This window comes from Polypterus senegalus, chromosome 2 (genome assembly GCF_016835505.1).
Source record: "Polypterus senegalus isolate Bchr_013 chromosome 2, ASM1683550v1, whole genome shotgun sequence".
Taxonomy (NCBI): Eukaryota; Metazoa; Chordata; class Cladistia; order Polypteriformes; family Polypteridae; genus Polypterus; species Polypterus senegalus.
The window spans coordinates 106969982-106992221 of NC_053155.1; the positions used below are offsets into that span (position 1 = coordinate 106969982).

Here is a 22240-nt window from a genome sequence, read left to right on the forward strand (position 1 = left end):
AGGGAGAAATACAATGTTCTTGAATCGCCGTCACAGTCCCCTGACTTGAATATCATCGAAAACCTATGGGATGATTTGAAGCAGGCTGTCCATGCTTGGCAGCCATCAAATTTAACTGAACTGGAGAGATTTTGTATGCAAGAATGGTCAAAAATACCTCCATCCTGAATCCAGACACTCATCAAAGGCTATAGGAGGCGTCTAGAAGCTGTTATATTGCAAAAGGAGGCTCAACTAAGTATTGATGTAATATCTCTGTTGGGGTGCCCAAATTTATGCACCTGTCTAATTTTGTTATGAAGCATATTACATATTTTCTGTTAATCCAATAAACTTAATGTCACTGCTGAAATACTACTGTTTCCATAAGACATGTCATATATTAAAAGGAAGTTGCTAATTTGAAAGCTCAGCCAATGATAAACAAAAATCCAAAGAATTAAGAGGGGTTCCCAAACTTTTTTATATGACTGTATAAGAATAAACCTTTTATTCATTCTGGAACTTGTGTCTGTGAGGTTGTGTCTATGGTTTGGGGTGCTGCATCCTCCCCTGGCGGTAACTATATATATATATATATATATATATATATATAGAGAGAGAGAGAGAGAGGTTTCCGAACTCTTTTAGGATCCCACTTAACCGGATGCCAGGATGCTCTCAGTCTTCAATCCAAATCCCTAAAGCAGATTCCATCCAGACTACTGCCTTATTACATCCACTTGCAGCTCGTTTTGCGCCTTGGTTAAAGGACACTGCGGCCGTAGATCTTATATTCTTTTCCTCCTTTTTAAATAAAAATAATCGTAACCTCATTGATGCCGTAATGGCATCCTACAGCGGTGTAGCTGTTCCCTTCCTTCAACATATCCAAAACTTTTACATTTTCGGCAATCATTAGCATCTTCCGTTGGCGCTTGGGCACGGCCCCTGAAGCAGTAGCAGGAGCAGATCGTTTTGGAGCCATAATGAAGGGCTTGACTATGCACAAAGATAAACACAAAAGAGCACAAAAGTTAACTCTTTACACAGCGAAACATGTTGATGCTGAATGAGCGAGACAAGACTTTCTGGTTAACGCAGCGAAATTGAATTCAGCGCTCCGTCGCTGAGCCTGTCAGCACACAGGAACTTAACTGCATGCTTTGATTGGGTAGCTGCTCAGCCATCCGCCAATAGCGTCCCTTGTATGAAATCAATTGGGCAAACCAACTGAGGAAGCATGTACTGTACCAGAATTAAAAAAGACCCATTGTCTGTAGAAAACCGCGAAGCAGCGAAAAATCTGCGTTGTATATTTAGATATGCTTACATTTAAAATCTACAATAGTGAAGCCGCAAAAGTTGAAGTGGGATATAGCGAGGGATTATATATATATATATATATGTATGATATAGATATATATATATAAATAAAATTAAACTTTATTATCATAATTAGCCCTACATATACTTTTTGCATGTTTGACCGTCTATGAACTGGCACTCCTTCTCTCAAGCATATTTCCACAAAGCCTGCTTCTATTTTTTAGACACTTTTCTCACCTCATCTAGTTTTTACTTTCCGTGTTCTAAGGTGACTTTCACAGCGTGCGCCTTTACTCCTCCTTTTGTGTCTCACACTTCCCGTTCCTCTTTTTTTGACTCACCAAACATAAACCACAATGTTTCTTCAAACACTATTTGCTGTTTTTATAGCATGTAGTGATGCAATAATAAAAATGACAAAAATATATACTGTATAACTTTCAGGTATTAAGCTCTTGAACTGATAACAGCAATTTAATCTTTCGAGTTTTGACAACTCTTCTTTCCTGTTTTTTTTCACTTGCCATCTTTTCCAGTTTTATATATTTGTCTAACACATGAATGTTTAAAGTGCACAGACTGAAGGAAATTGGGGGGGTGTTTTTAGAAAGAAGCCTTGTGGGCGGAGCCTTTTTAGCACGTAATTTAGCGAGTTGTCCCCAGACGTGGGCTCTCAGTCACAAATCGGATCTAGTCCTGCGAGACTGCTCCTCCCGAGCAGAGTCAGCCAATCTATTAGATGACCTTAATATGCCATCATCTGAGGAGCACCATTTATGCGACTCAACTAGCACTTTATCTGGACTCTCCCCTCCACTCCCCGCGTCTAAGGCACAATATGGATTTTGACTGGTACTCCTCCCTAGGGTGATGCAAATTGACATCACTGTCATTGTATTCATAATGGTTGATGCCCATCGAACAACAGATTCATTGAAGAAAACTGCGGCACATACCAGCATGTAAATTTACTGCAGTATTTTAATGACAACAGTGTTATCATCAGATCAAATGAACACGTCTTGTGTTTTTAGTGTACCTATCGGATTCAGACTGTGCCATAAGGGCTTCTACATGTACATGCTCTGCTGGCTGCTATGATTTCTCTAATGCTATGATTTCCATATACCACTAGATATCACCATTCTCATCGAACTTACAGGGCCAAACATCAAAAGCTTTGCGGTGCGTCAAACACCCATCATTACAGCTGAGTGAGGACTTTACTCCACTCAGATAGGCAGGGTGACTGATTAGAAGACACCTATGACACAAAATGTCATAGTCTCTGCTTGAGACAATCACTATAATCCAGTTAGGTCTCTTGATTTGGGTAAATCAAAAAGTAAAGCCAGTGTGAAAATTATATGGTAACCGGAAATTATAGAAGCCAAGGCAATGCAACACATCTGCAATGGCTTATGGGTAGTCCAAACATACACAGAGTGGTACTTTGCCGTTAAGACTAGTTGACGCCAAGGTCAAATAGACAGGGATGCTCTGCTGCAGGATTGTATGATTGCTGAACATAGTTTGATTTCTTTGGGCAGAGGAAGTGAAACCTGGAATAAAGAATGGTGTATTCCAATTTTCCAAGTTTCCACTTTGAAAATGGTACTTCTTTTCTAAATAGTGGAAGGGTACTGACCTCCTGTGCTGGAGACATTAGAAAAACTGGTTAATCTTGAAGAGTGCTAGGCTTCACTACTTCCTTTTCATTTATCTTGAGTTTCACTACTTCGGGCCACTCACTCACACGGTGTTGCTCATTGTCATACCACAGACTTCAGGGTACTGCAAGATTACGTTTAAATCATGCAGACTGCATCTACACAGACCGTGAATGGGCCAGGAACTGAACACAAGTCACCACAGCTGGGAAGAAATCCTTGAGAACACACCCATGACAGATAAAACAGCAAAAAGTCAATGGCAGAATTTCAAAAATACCCACCTGAGGCATCTGTAGATGGAATTAAGGTGACGCCGACTTATCAGTCACATCTTGTGGGACAGCAGTAATTGGAGTTCTGTGTATTTAACAAGTGACTAAATGTTAAGTTTTGCAAGAATCTGAACAGGCTGGAGGCAGTTTGTGCAAGTCACTAGGGTGTGACCTTGGTGCACATGGCACTTGTATTACAGTCAAGTGGCATATCTATAGTGGAAATGCACGTAGTCAGCCAACATTTGTACAAATCCTCAGCATGACTTGCATTTAACCCAGATCTACTTCTGGGACTTGTCTATGGCTTGATATCGAAAGAAACCTCAATTACAGTTCTGTTTCACTCTTAGTAGACTCACAAAGCTGAACATTGCTGCCGTGTCAACGCCAGCCACATCATCACAGGAATCAATGTCTTGACGTGTGTTCCTTATCTTTCTTCTCTTTGAAATGTGATCGGGTTAGACTAGGAAGTCTTAAACTTGTCTCAGCAAGCCCTTGGGACCTGGTTGGTCTCCATTGTATTTTAAAACTGACACATCTATCAAAACTCTTGAGAGATCAGCTCATTCCTGTCTGAAAATAAAAGCTGTGGTTCAAATGTCTGGCTTGCTCATGTTTTTATAATTTATATTTCTGCCCAGTGAAAGAAGTTCACAACACACCCATCAGTAATTTATTAACTTCTGGTTTGCCTGGACAGATTTGCTGTGTGAAATCCAATTGAACTAACTGCATTAAAACTACTTAATCATGTCCTGATTAGGCACAAAGTAAACACTTCTCAAGTGTAAAAACACCTTTACTTTAATGTGTCCAAAGGACATGGTCCCAAAAAAACTGGGGCTTGTCAACATGCATTTTAGCAAACTCCTGTCAGGCCTTTTTTTTTTGGTATGTCTTTCAGAATTGGGGTCTTCCTGATTCTTCTCCCTTGAAGTCCACTTTCAGATAGCATGGAGCTGTTCTAGCTTGGTCTTGAAGGTCAGCCTCCGAGTAGGTTCTATCTTTCTATTCAATTTCCTATTGCTGTCACACCCAGGGAGGTTTGGTTACAGTCCCATGGACCTTAAACTACGTGATAGAATTGGTTGTTGTGGTCACAGAAATATTAAACAGTTGGGAGATGGTCCTGTACCCGTTACCTTATATTTGCCTGGTTTTGACTGCTTCCTTTTCTCCCCTTGTCCAAGTGCAGTACGAGGCACACAGGAACACAATGCAGTGGAGTAGGGATGGGACATATGACACTGGGCCTTCAATGCTCACTAACGAAACACACCATTTCAAATAGGTTTAATGAAGCTTATAGTGAAGTCCCATTAACTCGTGACTGATGTCTAAAGCTTCAAATGTCAGTAAAACACACAGAATGGCTGAGAAGGTCCGCCAGCAGAAGGGGGCATGCCTAAATGTGAGCGGGGTTAAACATTCAACTCTGCCTGTAATTCATAGCTCAGATTTACAGTTCTTGCTTCAACTGATGGGTGGGACTAAATGTGTGACATCTTAGAAATATCATTACAATGGCAACATTACAACTTAATTTTGAATGCATGAACAAGACAGAATTTTGATAATACAATAGTTTTGCTCATAAAACAAGAAACATTTACTGTAGTTTTATTTAACTTAATAAAAAAAATGCAAAGTCACAAATTTTCTATAATCTTGATTCTGACTGCCCAGCCTGAAGGTCCATCCAGTCATCTACTTGGTAGGTTTACAAATGATTAGATTTTACTTCACTTAAGCTCTTGAATGTCAATAGAAATTCAAGCATCGAGCTTAGATGTTCCATCTAGGATGATCTGTTTGAAAACTGTATGCGGAAATGAGTAAGTTTGACCAGATGGAAACAAACTGTTCACCTTCACGTAGTTGAGCAGTTAACCTGATGCATCAACATACTCGGGTAGTCTATGTGAGCCCGAATGGTCTACCTAATTTATGATCAGCTATTTGCCACTGAGATGTAATGGCAGGTCTGATTTCTTTATTTTTCTGTTGTTCCTAAACTACGTATGTATATCTAACTTATAATTTAAGTATAGTTATTCACCTTCAGTCAGTAAGGTTTGAAGTTAGCTTTAGATATAAATTATGGAATGCTAGACAACACACTTATGACATGACAGAATTTATGTAAATACATAACATCCTCCATTATCCAGAACTGAAAAAAGCCATCAGTTAAATATCTTGCTTTTGTGAACTGATAAAAAAACGTTTCGAAATGGTGTGGAGCTTTATAATGTCATAAGCAGCCTCTTGAATACTAGAATGACAACTTTGGCAACACATAAATAAGCCCACGGTTTATAAATTCACCTGGTTTCTTTCTACATATTTGGAGGTCTTTTTTCCCCTACTGACATAAAAAATTACTACTTCTGAATCAAGGAAGAGTAACGTGTTAAAAAAATTAAATAAATAAAAATCAATCAACCTAGTAGGTGAGAGGACATTCAGTATACAAGAATGTGGAAGTCTGCTGTTATGAACAGTCATCACATTAAATCCAGGTTAAAGGCAAGAACAGGCCTGAGCTGACTCGGCGCTGAGCTTTGCCTTTCAACATGTGCGCTAAACTGTGATAACACAATAAACATGCTGACCAAGGTCAGGCCATACAGAACTGCCTCATTCCAGTTAGAGTACTGCTGAACAGTGTATTTTCAGAAACATTTTTTTTTTTTTATAAATGCTGACAAAAAACAAGAAAGAAAACATTGGCTGTTTGCATCTGAAACCAACATTTAGCATTAGTGTGTTGCGTTTAACAAGTCCAATGTAGAAACATATATAGCAATGTAGTTTACTAAAGCTCATGTTTCTTTTCAGGCCAAGATGCCTTATTTGTGGACTTTTGTTGATCTCATTTTAACTACATTTTTCCTTAGAAAGATTTGAAGTTGCGATGGTACCATTGTTTACATGACTGCCTCAAGATGCAGGGCCCTTGTTGATCTGTATCTGTTAGTTTCTCTGAAAACTGCTTCTGACTCATATCTCCATGACGTGCATGTCAGCTCATTTGACTTGTGTGTTGTTACTACAACTCACTATGACCCTGAAAGAGGTCAAGGTGGTTTACTTAATGAATGGGTTTCCTTAAAATGGGAAATGCCAAGTGTGAGTAACAACCTATGATAAACTGCTACTTCATTTTATAAATAGGTGTAAACAAGAAAAAAAAAGGAAGTGACATTTTGACAAGTAACCCTGGAAAGCAAAATCTGTTCCTCTTTACTAGACACACAAACCAAAATAAAAGTGAACACCATAATTTTATATTTGTGGATTCATACTTTAGAAACACAGAAGTAATATGGTCATTTAATCTACTAGACAGATTGAATCCTTTGAAAGTGGCTGGTGATTCAAGACTATACAAACAAGTCTTGATAGGAAGCACTTTGTTCCATTCAAATAAAAAAGTCAAAGCAAGGCCAGCTGTAATTACATCAATCATATTTAGGTACTGGTAGTTGGGGATTACAGCGCAACTCTTTGATTATAATATGATAATCAAATTCTTTTTACACATATCCTGTCACTTAAAAAAAGGCACCAATTTTAAAACATTTGCGCACATACACACACAAACCATGACAATACAAGGAACTCAAAAGGCAAGATACAGAAATGTGTAAAAATGGTATTCCATGGATAGGCATTTTGTAATTTAACATCTGAACGTAGCATTTAAACACTGAAGAAATGTTTAATTAAAACTTTCCCACAATATTTCCAAAGTGCTGGTGGACATGGATGGATTTTATGGCAAAGAGTAAGAAATTCCATCAATATTAATCAGTCTAGGACAGAAATGTGCGTACAGTCCCCTTAACAACACTCCTACAAATTGGGCATTTGCGTAATGAAGGTGCACACTCTTTACAAACAACCAAATGTCCACAAGGGATAAAAACTATATTAACCTCCTTGTCCATACAAACTTTACAGGTACGCTCTTCTTGTAGCCTTCGTAACTGTTCCTCCATGGGTAAATCTTCAATGGGTAAAAAAAAAAAAACATTATATGACACATCTACAAATGAATATTGCTTTAACAGTCACATCTGTGCAATTGGTAACAATATGGCATAATTTAAATGTTCACTAAATGTCCTAACCCAATAAGAAACTGGCCAAGTGGGTAACATTCATTTTTTACTTTAAAACAAACTTTTCTAAAAAACACTATAAACAATCATTTTCATTTTAAATCAGTAATTTTGCTGTAGTCCACTCTGGCAGTAAAACTGAACATAAACATTACCTGATATATCTTGACTTGGCGAAAATGAATCATTTGTTTGTGCTGAAATAAAAAAAAAAAAGTAAAACCTTTATTAATTGATCTTCTAACACTGTAAGGTGCATGCAATGCAATGCCACGCCTTTTCTGTAATCTCAGGCTAAAACCTATGCAAGCTCTTGTATACTTAAACAATTCAAGTGTACCTAAAGTGTGATTATTTCCATATTGATTAAAACTAATGGCTAACACAAATAAAACATCAGAGTACAGTCGTACCAGTACTAGAGTAAGGTTTCTCAATTACATTTTCTTTTTGTACTTATCTTTTGTTACATTTTATATATAGCATATGCTGAATTAAAAATGATGTCAAACTAGCAGCACTTTTGATAAGTGCAACATAAAAGCACACACACACACACACACAGATTTTAGATCAAGAAAGAAGGATGACACCAAAGAGATGATCTGTGTCTGTACAAGTCACAGTAAGAAAACATTTCTTTTAATGCCTAATATATTAATTAAGTTAAATTCTTCCAGGAAGGTGTAATGGAGAAAAAAAAAAAGAGATGGGTGGAGTAAGAATGAAGAGACTGATGAGACAAATAACTTGCTGCCTTATTTCAGTAATCTGAGAAAGTACCACCTCTTGCAAGAAGGTTAGGAGAACTGTTATGAATATTGCTTTTCCTTTTGAATGGGACAGTACCATTTTCTCTCTGATCTTGCCAACAATGATTAGTCATTCTTCACATAAAAATTTAGAATTTTTTTCTTGTGTCATCTTGCATTATTATTTTTATGGCTATGATATGTTTGTGAGAGTTTTGGGTGCAGTTTTTATATATATATTTGCTTTGTCTGGTTATTTTTCCTTGTGTGTTCTTCTACATCTAAATGAGAAGGATAAAAAATTAAATCAGATACACTTTATATCTGATTTGAGTATCCTCTAATTAAATACAAAGGGGGTTCTGCAGAGACTTTGCACATTAAATGAAAACTGTTAGGCAGTTACAGTTGAAACTAATTTCAAAAGCGTATTTGCCTCTTTTTTTCAAAGTGCAGTCTCACAGCATCAAATCATATTTAAAATTAGTATTCCAAGATCAGAAAACAAGTCATTCTGAATATCACACGCACGTGTTCAAAACCAAGTACCTAGAGTAGTGTCTAAGCATTATGAGACCTACCCATTAACTCCCTCAGCAAGTAAACATCATTTTTCTGGATCCAGTTTTTGAAAACTTCAGAAGCTGCATTTCCTTTAGAAAGAACCACATCAATAAGCTGCGCTGTCTGTTTGTCTGAGGAGGCACTATGGATGGCTTCGTACTCCTTTGGGGCAATTACAGATTGCTCAAGCAAATGTTCCATTAAACTTTTAACACTTTTAAGACGGTGAGTCAGTGCAGCACGGTGCTTTTTCAAGAAGGTAAATCCATCTGAAACAATCAACATATTCAAATAATGAATTTGATTAACTTTGATAATCGAGTCCCCCTCCACCCCAAAATTAAGCAAAATACAGAACGGGTTTTATTAATAAATCTGAAAAAGGAGACGGCTTGTTGCCGGCAGCTTTAAAGGGTTCGAATTATACACTGTCACTTTCCAGTTTTTGCCCACAACAGCAATCCAACAAACAATCTTCATTATTACATGTGGGGAGAGGCAAACTCGATTGTTAAAGGCTACATTCTTTCACTACAACAAATTTGTAAAAATATGGGTGTAATTCTAGAAGTTTGTTAAAATTACCTGATCTTTTTAACATATATTTCTTAGAAATCTTAATATTAATAGCCAAAAAAAAAACGCTTTTGAGAATTGCAGTTTACAGACCTGTACAGTACTACAATACCTCTAAGTTAGTGTGTCTTGTTTTTTTTTGTTTAATTCAAAAGTGGTGGATACTTTCGAAACGACCCAATTACATGTTTTAACAATAACTGGGCTGCATGACTTTGTACACGGCCTACTCTTAATTTTAAACAAAAAATATAAAACATGTTTGTGCATGAATGTGCTTTTGAGCATTACATGTCCGCAATACAAAATATTAATTTGGAACAATTCTAAGCTGAAAACCAAAGGTATTTGGAAACCAAGCACAATACTGTAAATGAATAAATGAAAAACAGCTAATTAAACCAGCTAATCATCAAGAATTAGCAACATAATTAAGAGATCAGTGCTCATAAAATCTGTGGATCCAGGGACTTCCTGGACTAAAGTTGCTTAAAGTAACAAATTATCAAATTTAAGGTTATGATGCCTTCATTTTAAAACTGACTATCACTTAAGATAGGAACACTATTCTAAGTTATATATGGCACCTGTATGAAAAATGACACCTTCCTTTTTCACAGATGTATTTATAACAGTTTATCATGTCCACTTCCTACCACAAGTCAAACCCATAATATTAACACCAGCAAACCAAAAACCTTACTGTGCTTGTAAAACCAGTGCAAGAGCAGTTTACAAGAAACTGCCTTAAACATCAAGACGAACAAAATTTCTGTCATGTGCTACTTAATAGGTTACACACATAAAGTGAGGCTCCTAATGCATTGTCTATTGGATTCCACAATTTCAATGGCATTAGGAATTACAAAGCTTCCTGTAAACATAACCTGAATAATTCAAACTTCAAATCTACTGCACTCAGTAGTTTATTAGAGTTAGGGGTGGAAATGCATTATGAGCAAGCCATCAGTTTTCTATGCTACAGTCACCCCATCAGACTTTCCTCCCTGTCTTCATTCATTGTCCAACAATGACTTAACGTCCATGCCCACATCTCAGCTGCTGAACAGGAAACTGAATTTGAATATGAGCTCAGAGAAGTACATATCCTTTTATTACAATATGCTTAGCTGAGTAATTAGGAAGAAATGTACATAGTAATTGGGGATAACAAACTTCCATGACAAGTGCCACCATCTTAAACTAAAACTGTATACTAACAGATACAGTAGACTAACAGATGATGGCCTAGCTCATCTACTCTTCTAAATATTTCATTTGCAGAGAAAATACATGAATGAAAATTCTTGGTGCCACCTTATGCTTACTGCCACCAGTGCCAATGACAACTGCATTTTAGAACAACTGCATGTTAGAAGGAAGTTTTCAGCACCTGAAAAAAGTTGTATATGATCTGCTGATTCAACAGAATCCCCCCCTATGCTTGCTGCCACCAGGGCCAATGACAACTGCACATTAGGACGACGTTTTCTGCACTTGGGGAAAAAAATTGTATATGAATTGATGGATCATAAGAATTGTTTTAAGAGGACATCTATAGCAATGTGAGCTCTTAATTTTAACTTTCATGAGCGAATCATAATAACCCATTTTGCAGATGTACAATACTGGATTAAGAGTATAACAAAAAATATATGGATTAGTGGGCAATGGTTCCAATTACCATGCATTAAATAAAAAAAAAAAATACATGATTGATAAATAAAGACTTAACACATTAACACAACATAAAGATGATTATGTTGTTAACAAACAGCTGCTGAGTAATCTTATAACCTGAATATAAAAAAAATCCCTGAATCTAGTGGTGTTGATTTCTAGAACAGAGGTGGGGAGATTGGGAGTGTGGTTAGATAACTTGGATGGCCAATATTTTTTGCCTTTCCAAAGCACTCTGTATTATATATTTAATGAAGAATAAACAAGCCACAGCAGTAATTTGATATTCTGCAGTGCTTTGGCATCCTGAGCTGAGCAAGTGCAATAATATACCTCATATGCAGCATCGAAAGATGCATTCCACTGTGTGCCTGTAGCAGTTGGTGAACACAGATGAAAACATCTGAGAAAGTCATGAACGCTTACCTATGTCAACACCCAAGATGCATTAGTCCATGATAGTAAATCACTGAGAAATTTAAACCTGTTCGCCATCATAGATGGGAATATAGACTTCAGGAAGCAGAGGGCAGACAACCACCTCTTTAAGTGTTGCCGATTTTGAGGCAGAGATTGCTGTCTTGTCACAAATGTGTCAGAAATCAAAACACTAATCCATAAACATCTCATCATTGTCGAAGATCCAGCTTATAATGGCGGTGCTGTGAAAAAATGTAATGATAAACCTGGGGCTGTGGCCACAGAACCAAAAGTGAATGATCAGTGTACCTGGGGATCAGCACATAAGTTATGAAGCTGCTACTTCTCTTGTGTTGGAACATGGCAGAAAGGAAGTCCAAAACCAAGCTGCAGAGACTGGCATCATGAGTCAATTATTTTTTGTTTTATAAAGAGTACGGTAGCACAGCAGTGTATATTATCCAGTTGTGCCAGGATGGTATTTCTGTACAGCAATATGCAAACTGTAGATGATCCAAACCATGGTGAGAGACTGGCCTCTTCTACAACTACAATAAACTCCATTTGACATCATTGGCCTCAAAACTAGTAATGGGAGCAAATACAGCAGGAAAGATCTTTGTAAAACAAGAAACTTATTAAACCCTACATAATGGTGACTCACAAAATTATTATAATGGCTGTCTCTTTAAAGTTTCCTTGATTTTCAATGTCAGATGTTTCTACTTTTGGAATTTCCCATGTATAAATAAAAGTATTTTCATACTAAACAGACAACAACAAACATCTAAACTATGTCTATTCAGTGATGCTATGTCATTAATCATACATTCTGTTAGCCATCTGATTGGAATTTAGAAAAGGGTGGGAAAGGAAACATTCTCAGTTTATTTAAAAATGTAATGATTCACTTTTTCTATGATCCTTTATACATATTTTTTTTCTCTCTCTCCAAGGTATTGTACTAAAATAAAAAAAAAAGAGAGAGCACCCATTAATTTTATGAATCTGCACTTTTCCACTGTAGTCACTGGAGGCAATTAGCTTGTCATAATAGTACAGTGAAGAAAAATAGAACCCATCCCTGGAAGTATACAAGTCCATAATAGAGCTTAGTCTCATACCACACTAATTTCCGACTCATCAGCCAGCTGTATGTATCTTGTTTTGGGGGGGGAACCAGAGTACCAAGAAGAAATATGTGAGAACATAAGGAAATTATACAAATTCTAAAGGTGGTGCCCCACCCCAATATTCAATTAGGAAATAGTGTGCAGCACATATTATTGTAGTCACCTTCTGAAAAGGTCCACTTACTAACTCAAGACTGCTTACACCTTATTCTATGTTTGGAAGCCAACACATAAATATTGGAGCCTGAAAATATTATAACGCACCCAGTTTCATTACTGCCATGGATAGTTCATAAAAAAAATACTTGCCAACAGCAAACATTCCTGCTATAGACCAGCTGTCTAATTTTATAATAAAAAATTATTGAAACAGTAACACTGGCAATATCTATTCCATTCACAGCAGCAAAATAAACTGTAAGCCTATTTTTCCTATAGGGAAGGGTAAGTGCAAAATGTCATTGGTCACCAAATTAAAAAAAAAAAAAAAAAGTAGATATAATACAGGGTTTTCTATAGTTCTAACTAAAACAGAAAAGATGAAGCACTCTTGTTTAATTCTATGCAATATCAAAAATATCTTCAAATATTTTTACTATAAATATTTTTACTATTTTAATACAATCAGGGTAAAAGTAACTGATGCATACATCCCTTTACAGTCCAGCATTGGTGTCAATAAGTGACAAATGTCAAAGTAACAACTACTACACTGCATGAAATTGAAGCCCTTATTTGGCTCAGCCTGTGAGTGTAACTGAAAATTAGAAAACTATCACTTACTTGTGCATTTTTTGATCATGTGTGGAGGGGCTTGGGTTATTGTATAGCCATGTTTTATTCTTTTGTATTTTGAAAGGTTTTATTATTCCTTAAACAGTGGTTAGCCTATATAACAATAAACACCATTTCCATCTGCTCTTCTGAAAATATAAACAGTCTATAAAAATTGTTCACCCTCTTTTTACTTTTTACAGTTTAGGCCTTTTATTACTTATCAGAAAAGGATTCTTAAAATGTTAGCATACCAACAAATCTCTACGAACTAAATGTACAGGGTGTCCTAAAAATATTGGAGTTTTAAAGAGCTGTAGCTTGGCGCCCATTCATCGGAGACTGCAGAGCAACCTAGTGGCATCTTGAGGAATTAATCTAGTTTCATTTCGTATATAAAAACAGAATTTCTGAGTTTTAAAGAGCTATATTTATTGAATTATACAAGCATATACAAAAATGGTTATATTCACGTGTTTCCTGAGCAAAAAACATTAGTCTTGGGGGAGTCTCGTTCATGTTCAATAACTGCGTAAGGGTTTTCTTCACCCCAAATTCGTACATTATGATGATTTACCTTCCCACTAATGTGAAACGTGGCCTCATCACTGAAGATAATCAAGGAACAAAAATCTTCATTGGTCTCCAAATTTTGCTGGATGAAAGTTGAAAACTCAACGCGTCTTATCCCCTCATCTAAAGGCCTGAACCAATTGCAGAAGATACGGTTTCATAACCAACTGGCGTCAGAGAATTCGCCATACACTTGACCTTGGTTTCTGTAACTCATGATTTGCTTGTCGAACCGATTTCAATGTGCTTCCGAGTGAAAGCAGTTTGCACTCGGGCAACATTCTCAGCAGAGGAGGAAGTTCGAGGTCGCCCGGTGCTTTTACCTTTGCATACACCCAGTATCCCGAAATTGCCGGTATTGTTATTGTCATTCGGAGGGTCAGTCCTATATTTTTGACGAAATGCCCGCTGCACAGTAACAACCGATTTGACTTCTGGCAAATTTGCAAATGCAAAAAGCTTTTTGTTGTGGCACAGCCATAACTGCAAACGTAACTAATTGAAACAACACACTGTTAGCTTTTAGATAAACACTAGCACCATATACCAGCAACAAAATGAAACTAGATTAATTCCTCAAGACGACACTAGGTTGCTCTGCAATCTCCAAAGAAAGGGCGCCAAGCTATAGCTTTTTAAAACTCAGATATTCTTTTTAGGACACCCTGTATTACAACCATTAAACACAAAATGGATTGCTTAAGTTTTCAGTCCTTTACTATGACTAAGTCATTACTGGTATAGCTGATTGGTTTTAGAAGTCAAAAAATTAGCTAAACAGAGATCACCTTTGTGTAGTCAAGATGTTTCAAGTGCCTGTAGTATATATTTACACTTCTACCTGGATGGTCCAACTGTTGAAAAGTCAGTTTCCCTGGCAAAAACTAAACCATGAAGGCAAGTCTGCAACTAGGCTAATGAAAAGTACCAGACAGGAGAATACCCTACGAAGCACAGCTAAATCCATTCTTAAAATAAAATGGAACGAATATGGCATGTGTCTAAACTTGCTTAAGGCACACTATTGTTGAAAACTGAGAATATGTCATCTGTGAGGAAGCCAAAAAAGGAACATATGACAATTCTAAAGGAAGGAGTTACAAACTTCCATGGATTAGATGTTTATAGAGACTGTGCAGACAACAACTGATGACGATGTGCTACCACAGTTGCAGTTGTATGGTACAGTGCCAAAGAAAAAACAACTGTTGAAAAAGTCTGCAAAAAGTTAGGAAGGGTTCACTGAAATGAAATGGAAGAAGGATCAGTAGCCTGACGATTTAAAAATAATTGCTTTCTGATCGTCATACAACACATTAAAAAGACACCATCCCCCTTCAAGCTTATGGGTGCCAGCATCATGCTACGAGGATGTCACTTTGCAGAACATCCCTGAAAAAATAATGTTAAACATAGGAAATTCCTGGAGGAGTCTGCAAGGAAACAGACTAATTTTCCAGCAAGATGACCCCAAACATAAAGCCAAAGTTGCACAGAAATGGCTTGTAAACAATAATTGTAATAATGTTCTAGGCCAGTGGTCCCCAACCACTGGGCCGTGGATGATTTGATACAGGGCTGTACAGAAAGAATTAACTTTTTTATTTTATTTCCATTTTATTGGCTGCCTGAGTTTGTAAGGTGTGTTATTTTGAAAACTGACCAGATCATCTCTGTAGGACAGTGACTATGTTCTGTCCTTTATGTACCTTGACAGCCACTCTAGTTAAAGAAGTAGGACGGGCGGTATTAAGTGAGGTTTGAATGTGTGTGCAGATGGATTTGTTTGTGATGTACAATAAACTGATGATAACTTTTAGTAACTTAGACCACTTGTTATTCGACAATTTGAAGAAGTCGTCATCAGCCAAGTCTCATTAAAGTGCAACAAGTGAAGACAGATGAATATATTGACAGCATGACAGAAGATATAGTAGATCAAACCATTAATGTTTGATGGCAAGAGAATATGTTTTCATAGCAGCTGCACATTCAGGCAAAGACGCATGCACATGAGCATTTATACATCTCAATATTACAGGCTATGTTGAACTGCTGATAAAATGTTTCTTTTTTGAATGTGTTCAAAGAAAATATTTAAGCAAAACCTGTAAATGACCTGAAGTTCAAGTAGGAGAGGTGCAGTATTAAGTAATGTTTAGATGCAAGTGCAGATTGATTTGTTTGTAGTGTTCAATAAACTGATAACTTTCAGTAATTGTGATCACTTGTCATTGAACAATCGCCCCATCACTTCCATCTGTGCCTCTTTCCCATACTTGTCCCTATCATAGTTTTGATGATAAATTAAGCCCACAAGCGAACCCTACCTAAAAAGAGAAAAAAACCCATCTCTGGAGAGCTTCTTTGAAAAAAAGGACAAAGAACACTCTTAATACTCGCAACAAAAAGAATGCTGCTTTTAAAAGAAAATATCAACAGTTCCACTTAAATTACGGGTTTATCATGATAGATGATTCACATGCTCCAAGCCCGTTTAAGAAAATATGTAGCAACCAGCTGTCCAATGAGGCCCTGAAACTGTCAAAAATGATTCACCAAAGAGACCAAGCACCCTGCATTAGAAGACAAGCCACTTTATTATGCTTCATTATGAACAAATGATGGCCAGTCCATGGAAAATTGTCTTGCATAAAACTGGTCTATGGTATGATATAACAAAAGTTGTTCTAGGGTGACAAAGTTAGAGTCCCGGCCTCATTCCAATTAAGAATTTGTGGCTGGAATGAGCTGTTTACTCACTGTGCCCATGAAACTTTTCAGCACTTGAGCAGTTTGCAAACAAAAATGGGGGGAAAAAAACTGCAACATTCATGTGCAAATGTTATACAGTATAGACCTATTCACACAGACTTAATGCTGCAATTGTTAATAAGGGTACCTCTTCTAAATACTGACTTGACTGGGATGAACCAGGACAAATGTAGTTAGCTTTGCTTTAAAAGACTTAACACCTGCATATCACCCAAAACAAGTGCATAGCTGTTAATAAACTAGAGAAACATTGGAAGATTAGACTGTATGTTTGTTTGCTGGGCGTGTGTCTTGTCAGTGTTCCACATAACTGCTCTGAAAACTATTTTAAGATCAGTTTTTCTAGTATTCAATGATTCTGCATTTAATTCTGAGACATTCATACTGTACATGTCTGTCATTTATAAATAATTTCCAGTAAAAATGCGAATATAAAAAAAAAACACTACAAGCAAATTTAATGTCATCTGAATTTGACATTTTACATATGAACAGGAGAAGCGAGTATGTAAATTTAGAAGCATGCTTTATTTTTTTCCATTGGCACCAACCTGCTATTGAGCCTGTGGAACTGTGAATTCATGTTGCTTTTTTCCTCACTGTGTGGAAGAATTTTTACTATTCTGATATTTACTTCCGTTATCTTGGAGAGGCATTAGAAAATTAGAACACTCTAGACAAGAACAGGCCACTCAGCCAGACAAAGCTTGCCAGTCCTATCCACTTATTTCTTCCAAAAAAATCAAGTCAAGTTTTGAAAGTCCCTAAAGTTTTACTGTCTACCACACTACTTGGCAGTTTATTGTGTCTATCGTTCTTTGTGTAAACAAAAACGTATTAATGCTTGTGTGAAATTTACCCTTAACAAGTTTACAACTGTGTCCACGTGTTCTTGATGAACTCATTTTAAAGTAACAAGTCTCGATCCACTGTACTAATTCCCTTCATAATTTTTAAACACTTCAATCATGTCAACTCTCAATCTTCTTTTGCTTAAACTATATAGGCTCAGCTCTGTTAATCTTTCCTCATAACTCGTCCCCTGTAGCCCAGGAATCAGCCTAGTCGCTCTTCTCTGGACCTTTTCTAGTGCTGCTATGTCCTTTTTGTAGCCTGGAGACCAAAACTGCACACAGTACTCAATTTGAGGCCACACCAGTGCATCATAAAGCTTCAGCATAACCTCCTTGGACTTGTACTCCACAAATCATGCTATATAACCTAACATTCTGTTAGCCTTCGTAATTGCTTCTGAACACTGTCGGGAAGTTGATAGCTTAGAGTCCACTATGACTCCTAAATCCTTCTCATCAAGTGTACTCTCGATTTTCCGACCGCCCATTGTGTATTCAATCCTAACATTTTTACTTCCCATGTGTAATACTTTACATTTACTGACATTAAATTTCATCTTCCACAAATCTGCCCAAGCCTGTATTCTATCCAAGTCCTTCTGTAATGATGTAACAGGTTCCAAATTACCAGCTAATCTGTCTTGGTATCATCTATCAAACCTACCCAGCTTGTTACTTATAATAATATATATAATTTTATTTAAACAGCAGCGGCCCTAGCACTGACCTCTGTGGAACACCACTCTTAACATCCGCCAGTTCTGATGAGGTTCCTCGCACCATCACCCTCTGCTTCCTGTGTCTGAGCCAATTCTGCACCCATCTGAAAATATCACCCTGAACTCCCACTTCTTTTAGTTTGATGCCCAACCTCTCATGTGGCACCTTATTAAATGCTTTCTGAAAGTCAAGATAAATAATATCATATGCTCCCACTTTGATCGTATTCCTTTTGATGCCTCCTCATATAATTCCAGCATGTTAGTAAAACACAACCTTCCTCTTCTGAACTCATGCTGACTGTTCAGAATAACTCCTGTCCTTGCGAGGTGTTGCTCAATCTTACCTTTAATAATTCCTTCCATTAATTTTCCTGTGATGCATGTTAAGCTTATTGGCCTATAGTTGCTTGAATCTGCCTTGTCACCCTTTTTATACAATGGGATATTTGCCATTTTCCAGTCCTTCGGAATCTCTCCAGTGTGAAGTGACTTCCTAAAAATGTGTCAAGGGTTTATGTATGTACTCACTAATCTCCTTAAGAACTCAATGGTAAATAACTGTTCCTGGTGATTTGTTTGATTTCAGCTTATTTATTAATCTGAGCAGTACTTCTCCCTCTACAATTTCTAAATCCCTCAGTACCTCCTTAGTAGATGCATTTACCGCTAGGAGGTTTTCCACTTCCTCACACCTCAGAAAAGTGTAAGTTTAGGGCATCCGCTACTTCACGGTCTTATCTTTTAAATCCCCTTTATTATTTTTGATGCACTTGACCACCTTAACCGTTTTTACTACTAAAACACTGAAAGAATCTTTTGGGGTACTCTTTAACCTTATTTGCAATATTCCTCTCCAACTGTCTTTTAGCCTCCCCGATATCCTTCTTAATGGTTGCTCTCATGTTCTCGTAAGGCTCATAGGCATGGTGGCACAGTGGTTGGCTCTGCTGCCTTACAGTTCAGGTCACATTTTTGGCCACAAAAATTGATCCGGTATAATTGTCAGATGTTCCCTAGCAATCCTGGACACTAAAAGACCTCGGTATCAATATAAAATTCATTCAAATCTAGTTCAGTTCCTCTTTCCTCACTGACTTCTATGCATTTTGCAGAGTTTGGCAAAGTTCATAAACATTGATAATTTTGCAGAACTCGAAACTGAATTTATATCAGTGTTCTGACTGCTTTTTGACATCAGAAAATTAAAAATCCATGTAACTCTTATTCCTAAATTAACTGAGGCAATGGGTGTTTTTTTTAAATGTACCAATTTGCCAAAGCTCTCACAAGCTGATGTGGCCCATATGATGATCTGAGTCTCAATTTAAAAAATTAAAACTGCCTTAAAGCTCCAGGTCCTGATGGGATACAGCCCAGAAGTATATTCTGCATTTTGGCCACAAGTATCAAGCTCACTATTCCAAATGATTAACATGTCTCTCTCCATTATAACGATCCTCCTCAAACATGGCAAAGATCCTACGTTGTGCTTCAGCTACCATCTACTGTCACTCATTAACTCAAACGCTATATCTTTAGCTAAAACTTTGGCTACCTGGCTCAAATCCATGATTCCAAAACTAATTTGCTACAACCAGACCGGCTTCGTGGTGTCTCATTATGCAAGCGATAGCCTGCTAAGGCTTCTGCACACTAAGCGCAACTCCTTTGCTCTAAGGCCCGTCAGTGTTCTTCTCCTTTGATTCTGAAAAGGCCTTTGACAGGAAGAACTGGAAATATTTGTTGAGAGTCATGGTCTGAACTATCTTTGTCTGGAAGTTCTCTTTTTACAACCTTGCTTTACTAGACTTGTTAGCCATGCAGATTAATAAGGTTCCTGCGTATACTATTAGTAAATGGGAAAACACTCTCGCTGTGATCAAGTCATGGCTGGCAGTGAACCCTAATCTATTAGCTTCCTTTCTTCAGCCAGCCGTGTGGGTCTCTTGGTCCTGTCCGTGACTTCTGTTCCATTAGTTCCAATTTAATATCCACTTTCTTAAAATAGCTCCAGGGTGGGTGCCGTTTTTTTTCTTCAAAATATGTACACAAAAAAGCCTTTCCATTTTTTGTTGCCTTGCTATTTTTTTGTTTTTTTAATGCCAACTTTGGTTAATATATATGACAATAAATAACTAACTCTACTTTAAAATTGATGAACATAAGGCAAATGTGAAAGCATTTTCACAGTTTACAACTGATGTGTGGCTCGTGTAACTGATTAAATTCCTTTTCATTTAAAAGTACAGTTTACATTTTGGCCCATACTTGAGTTTTGGGGGTACTGGAGAACATATATTACACATAACTATATGTAATTTGTAAAACCTCAGTGTTTGATTTAAATGTAAAGCCAGTTAACCACTGTAATTTTAACAAACTAGTGATACACAGAGACAATATAGGAGGCTTTATGAATACAGACTGTATTTCTTCCCCTCCCAAAACTAAATATATACCTGAAGCCATTTCCTCTGCAATTCGTTCATTTTCTTCTTCTCTTTTTTCATCTTGAGCACTAAGTAGGTCAGTAACAAGATCCTGGACAGTTTTGTAGTTTTCTCCTGTAGCTAAGATTTTGCTTTGGACAGTTTGCTTTACAAGATTTCTCTCAAATCCCATCTCAAGTGCTGCTTTAACTATTGGTGTGTTCATCATAACTGCATCTTCGGACCTTTCCTCTTCAAACCCTATGATTAACACACCAAAAACTGTTTCATTAACAAAAATTACATATCTGCAAACTTAAATGCACTATAAGCTATGCTTTTGCATGTCCTTGAACAGGACTCATCAAACAAACATTGAAATACTCTACCCCTAAAAAATACTTGTATTTTGTTTAAATGTTACTTGTATGCTTTAGGACAGACAAGAAAAATGTTTTCTCTCAGGTTTTCATGGAGAAAGTACACAATAACTTTCATGATTCAATGATCACAGTAGGTTATCAGCACAGGACAACAACAACAAATACCAAAACATCTTTCACAATAAATCTCATTTTACTTGTGTCATATAAGTCACATGCAAAGTTATTTATTTATTTGCTCACAACATCCCAAACAAGTATTTTTACTAAAATAAACTGCTTCCAGAAAATACTCTTGTGAACAAGGAACATACGCACACACTTAGGCACTAATTATTAAGACCTGCTTCTCCTTCTCATTCAGTGGTCAAGAGCACTGTCTTGAATTCAAAAGTATAAAATTGTAGCCAAGTGCTGTACTATACTACAAATTGGTGAATACCAAGATTCAGGATATTTTCATTTAGATAAACACATTTATCAAACGTCTGTCAGCAAGTCAACTTATTAGGTTAACTACTGTATATTTGCTATAAGACTTGCACTTGTATCATAATATGAAGGAAGAATTAGATGAAATATTAACTCTTAGTAAAGGGTGAAATTTAGTGGAAAAGTGAAATTAATTCAAATTTCACCTCCTGATATTTCCATATTCCAATTCATTCCTTTAAACAATTGAATTAGTGGTATGACTTTATTGCTTGTATTTACTAATAAAATAGCTGCTTACCTGTACTGATCACTCCTACAGTAACTTCTCCCAACTGGAGATTGTTTAGTACAAGACAGAATTGGATACAAAAAACGTGTCTGTCACATTTCAGTTGTTCTATTGAATATTTCAATGGCTTCAAAAACAGCAGCGCAAATGACAAGTTTAATGCTGCCTATGTTGTTTAGTAATTATGTGCATATGTTAACATGTTTTGAGATTGTATCATCAGAGTGGGCTGCCTTGTGCTTCATGGCAAAATAAGCTGAGGCATACGAATGATCTATGTGGATGCTTTTAAGATAGGACAAATATATATATATTTTTATTTCATACAACCCCGTTTCCAAAAACACTAAGACACTATGCATTAAATTCAAAATGAGCACATATTTAAAGTAAAATCTGTTGTAACATTTGATACATTGATTTTGTTCTATTTTCAATTAAATAAAGGGTTTACCGTAGATCCCGTTATATAAGCCAAGAATTTCGTCTTAGATG

General features: G+C 36.8%; 1 protein-coding gene and 1 long non-coding RNA gene across 4 annotated transcripts in view; one reads left to right on the plus strand and one right to left on the minus strand.

The window, feature by feature from the left end:
• LOC120523237 overlaps positions 1 to 22240 on the plus strand; it is a 268628-nt gene that overhangs the window by 22022 nt on the left and 224366 nt on the right. The gene's annotated exons all lie outside the window — the stretch shown is intronic.
• Positions 4864 to 22240, minus strand: part of birc2 (baculoviral IAP repeat containing 2) — a 30671-nt gene continuing 13294 nt past the window's right edge. For 2 of the 3 annotated variants that reach the window (XM_039744331.1, XM_039744330.1), the window contains exons 6-9: positions 20669 to 20899; positions 8720 to 8971; positions 7542 to 7583; positions 4864 to 7271 (exon numbers count right to left, since the gene is read on the minus strand). In XM_039744331.1, the coding sequence (XP_039600265.1) occupies positions 7078 to 7271; positions 7542 to 7583; positions 8720 to 8971; positions 20669 to 20899 (719 nt within the window). In that variant the 3' untranslated portion in view covers positions 4864 to 7077. The remainder of the gene's footprint in view (positions 7272 to 7541; positions 7584 to 8719; positions 8972 to 20668; positions 20900 to 22240) is intronic. The other variant, XM_039744332.1, reaches the window with a different exon arrangement.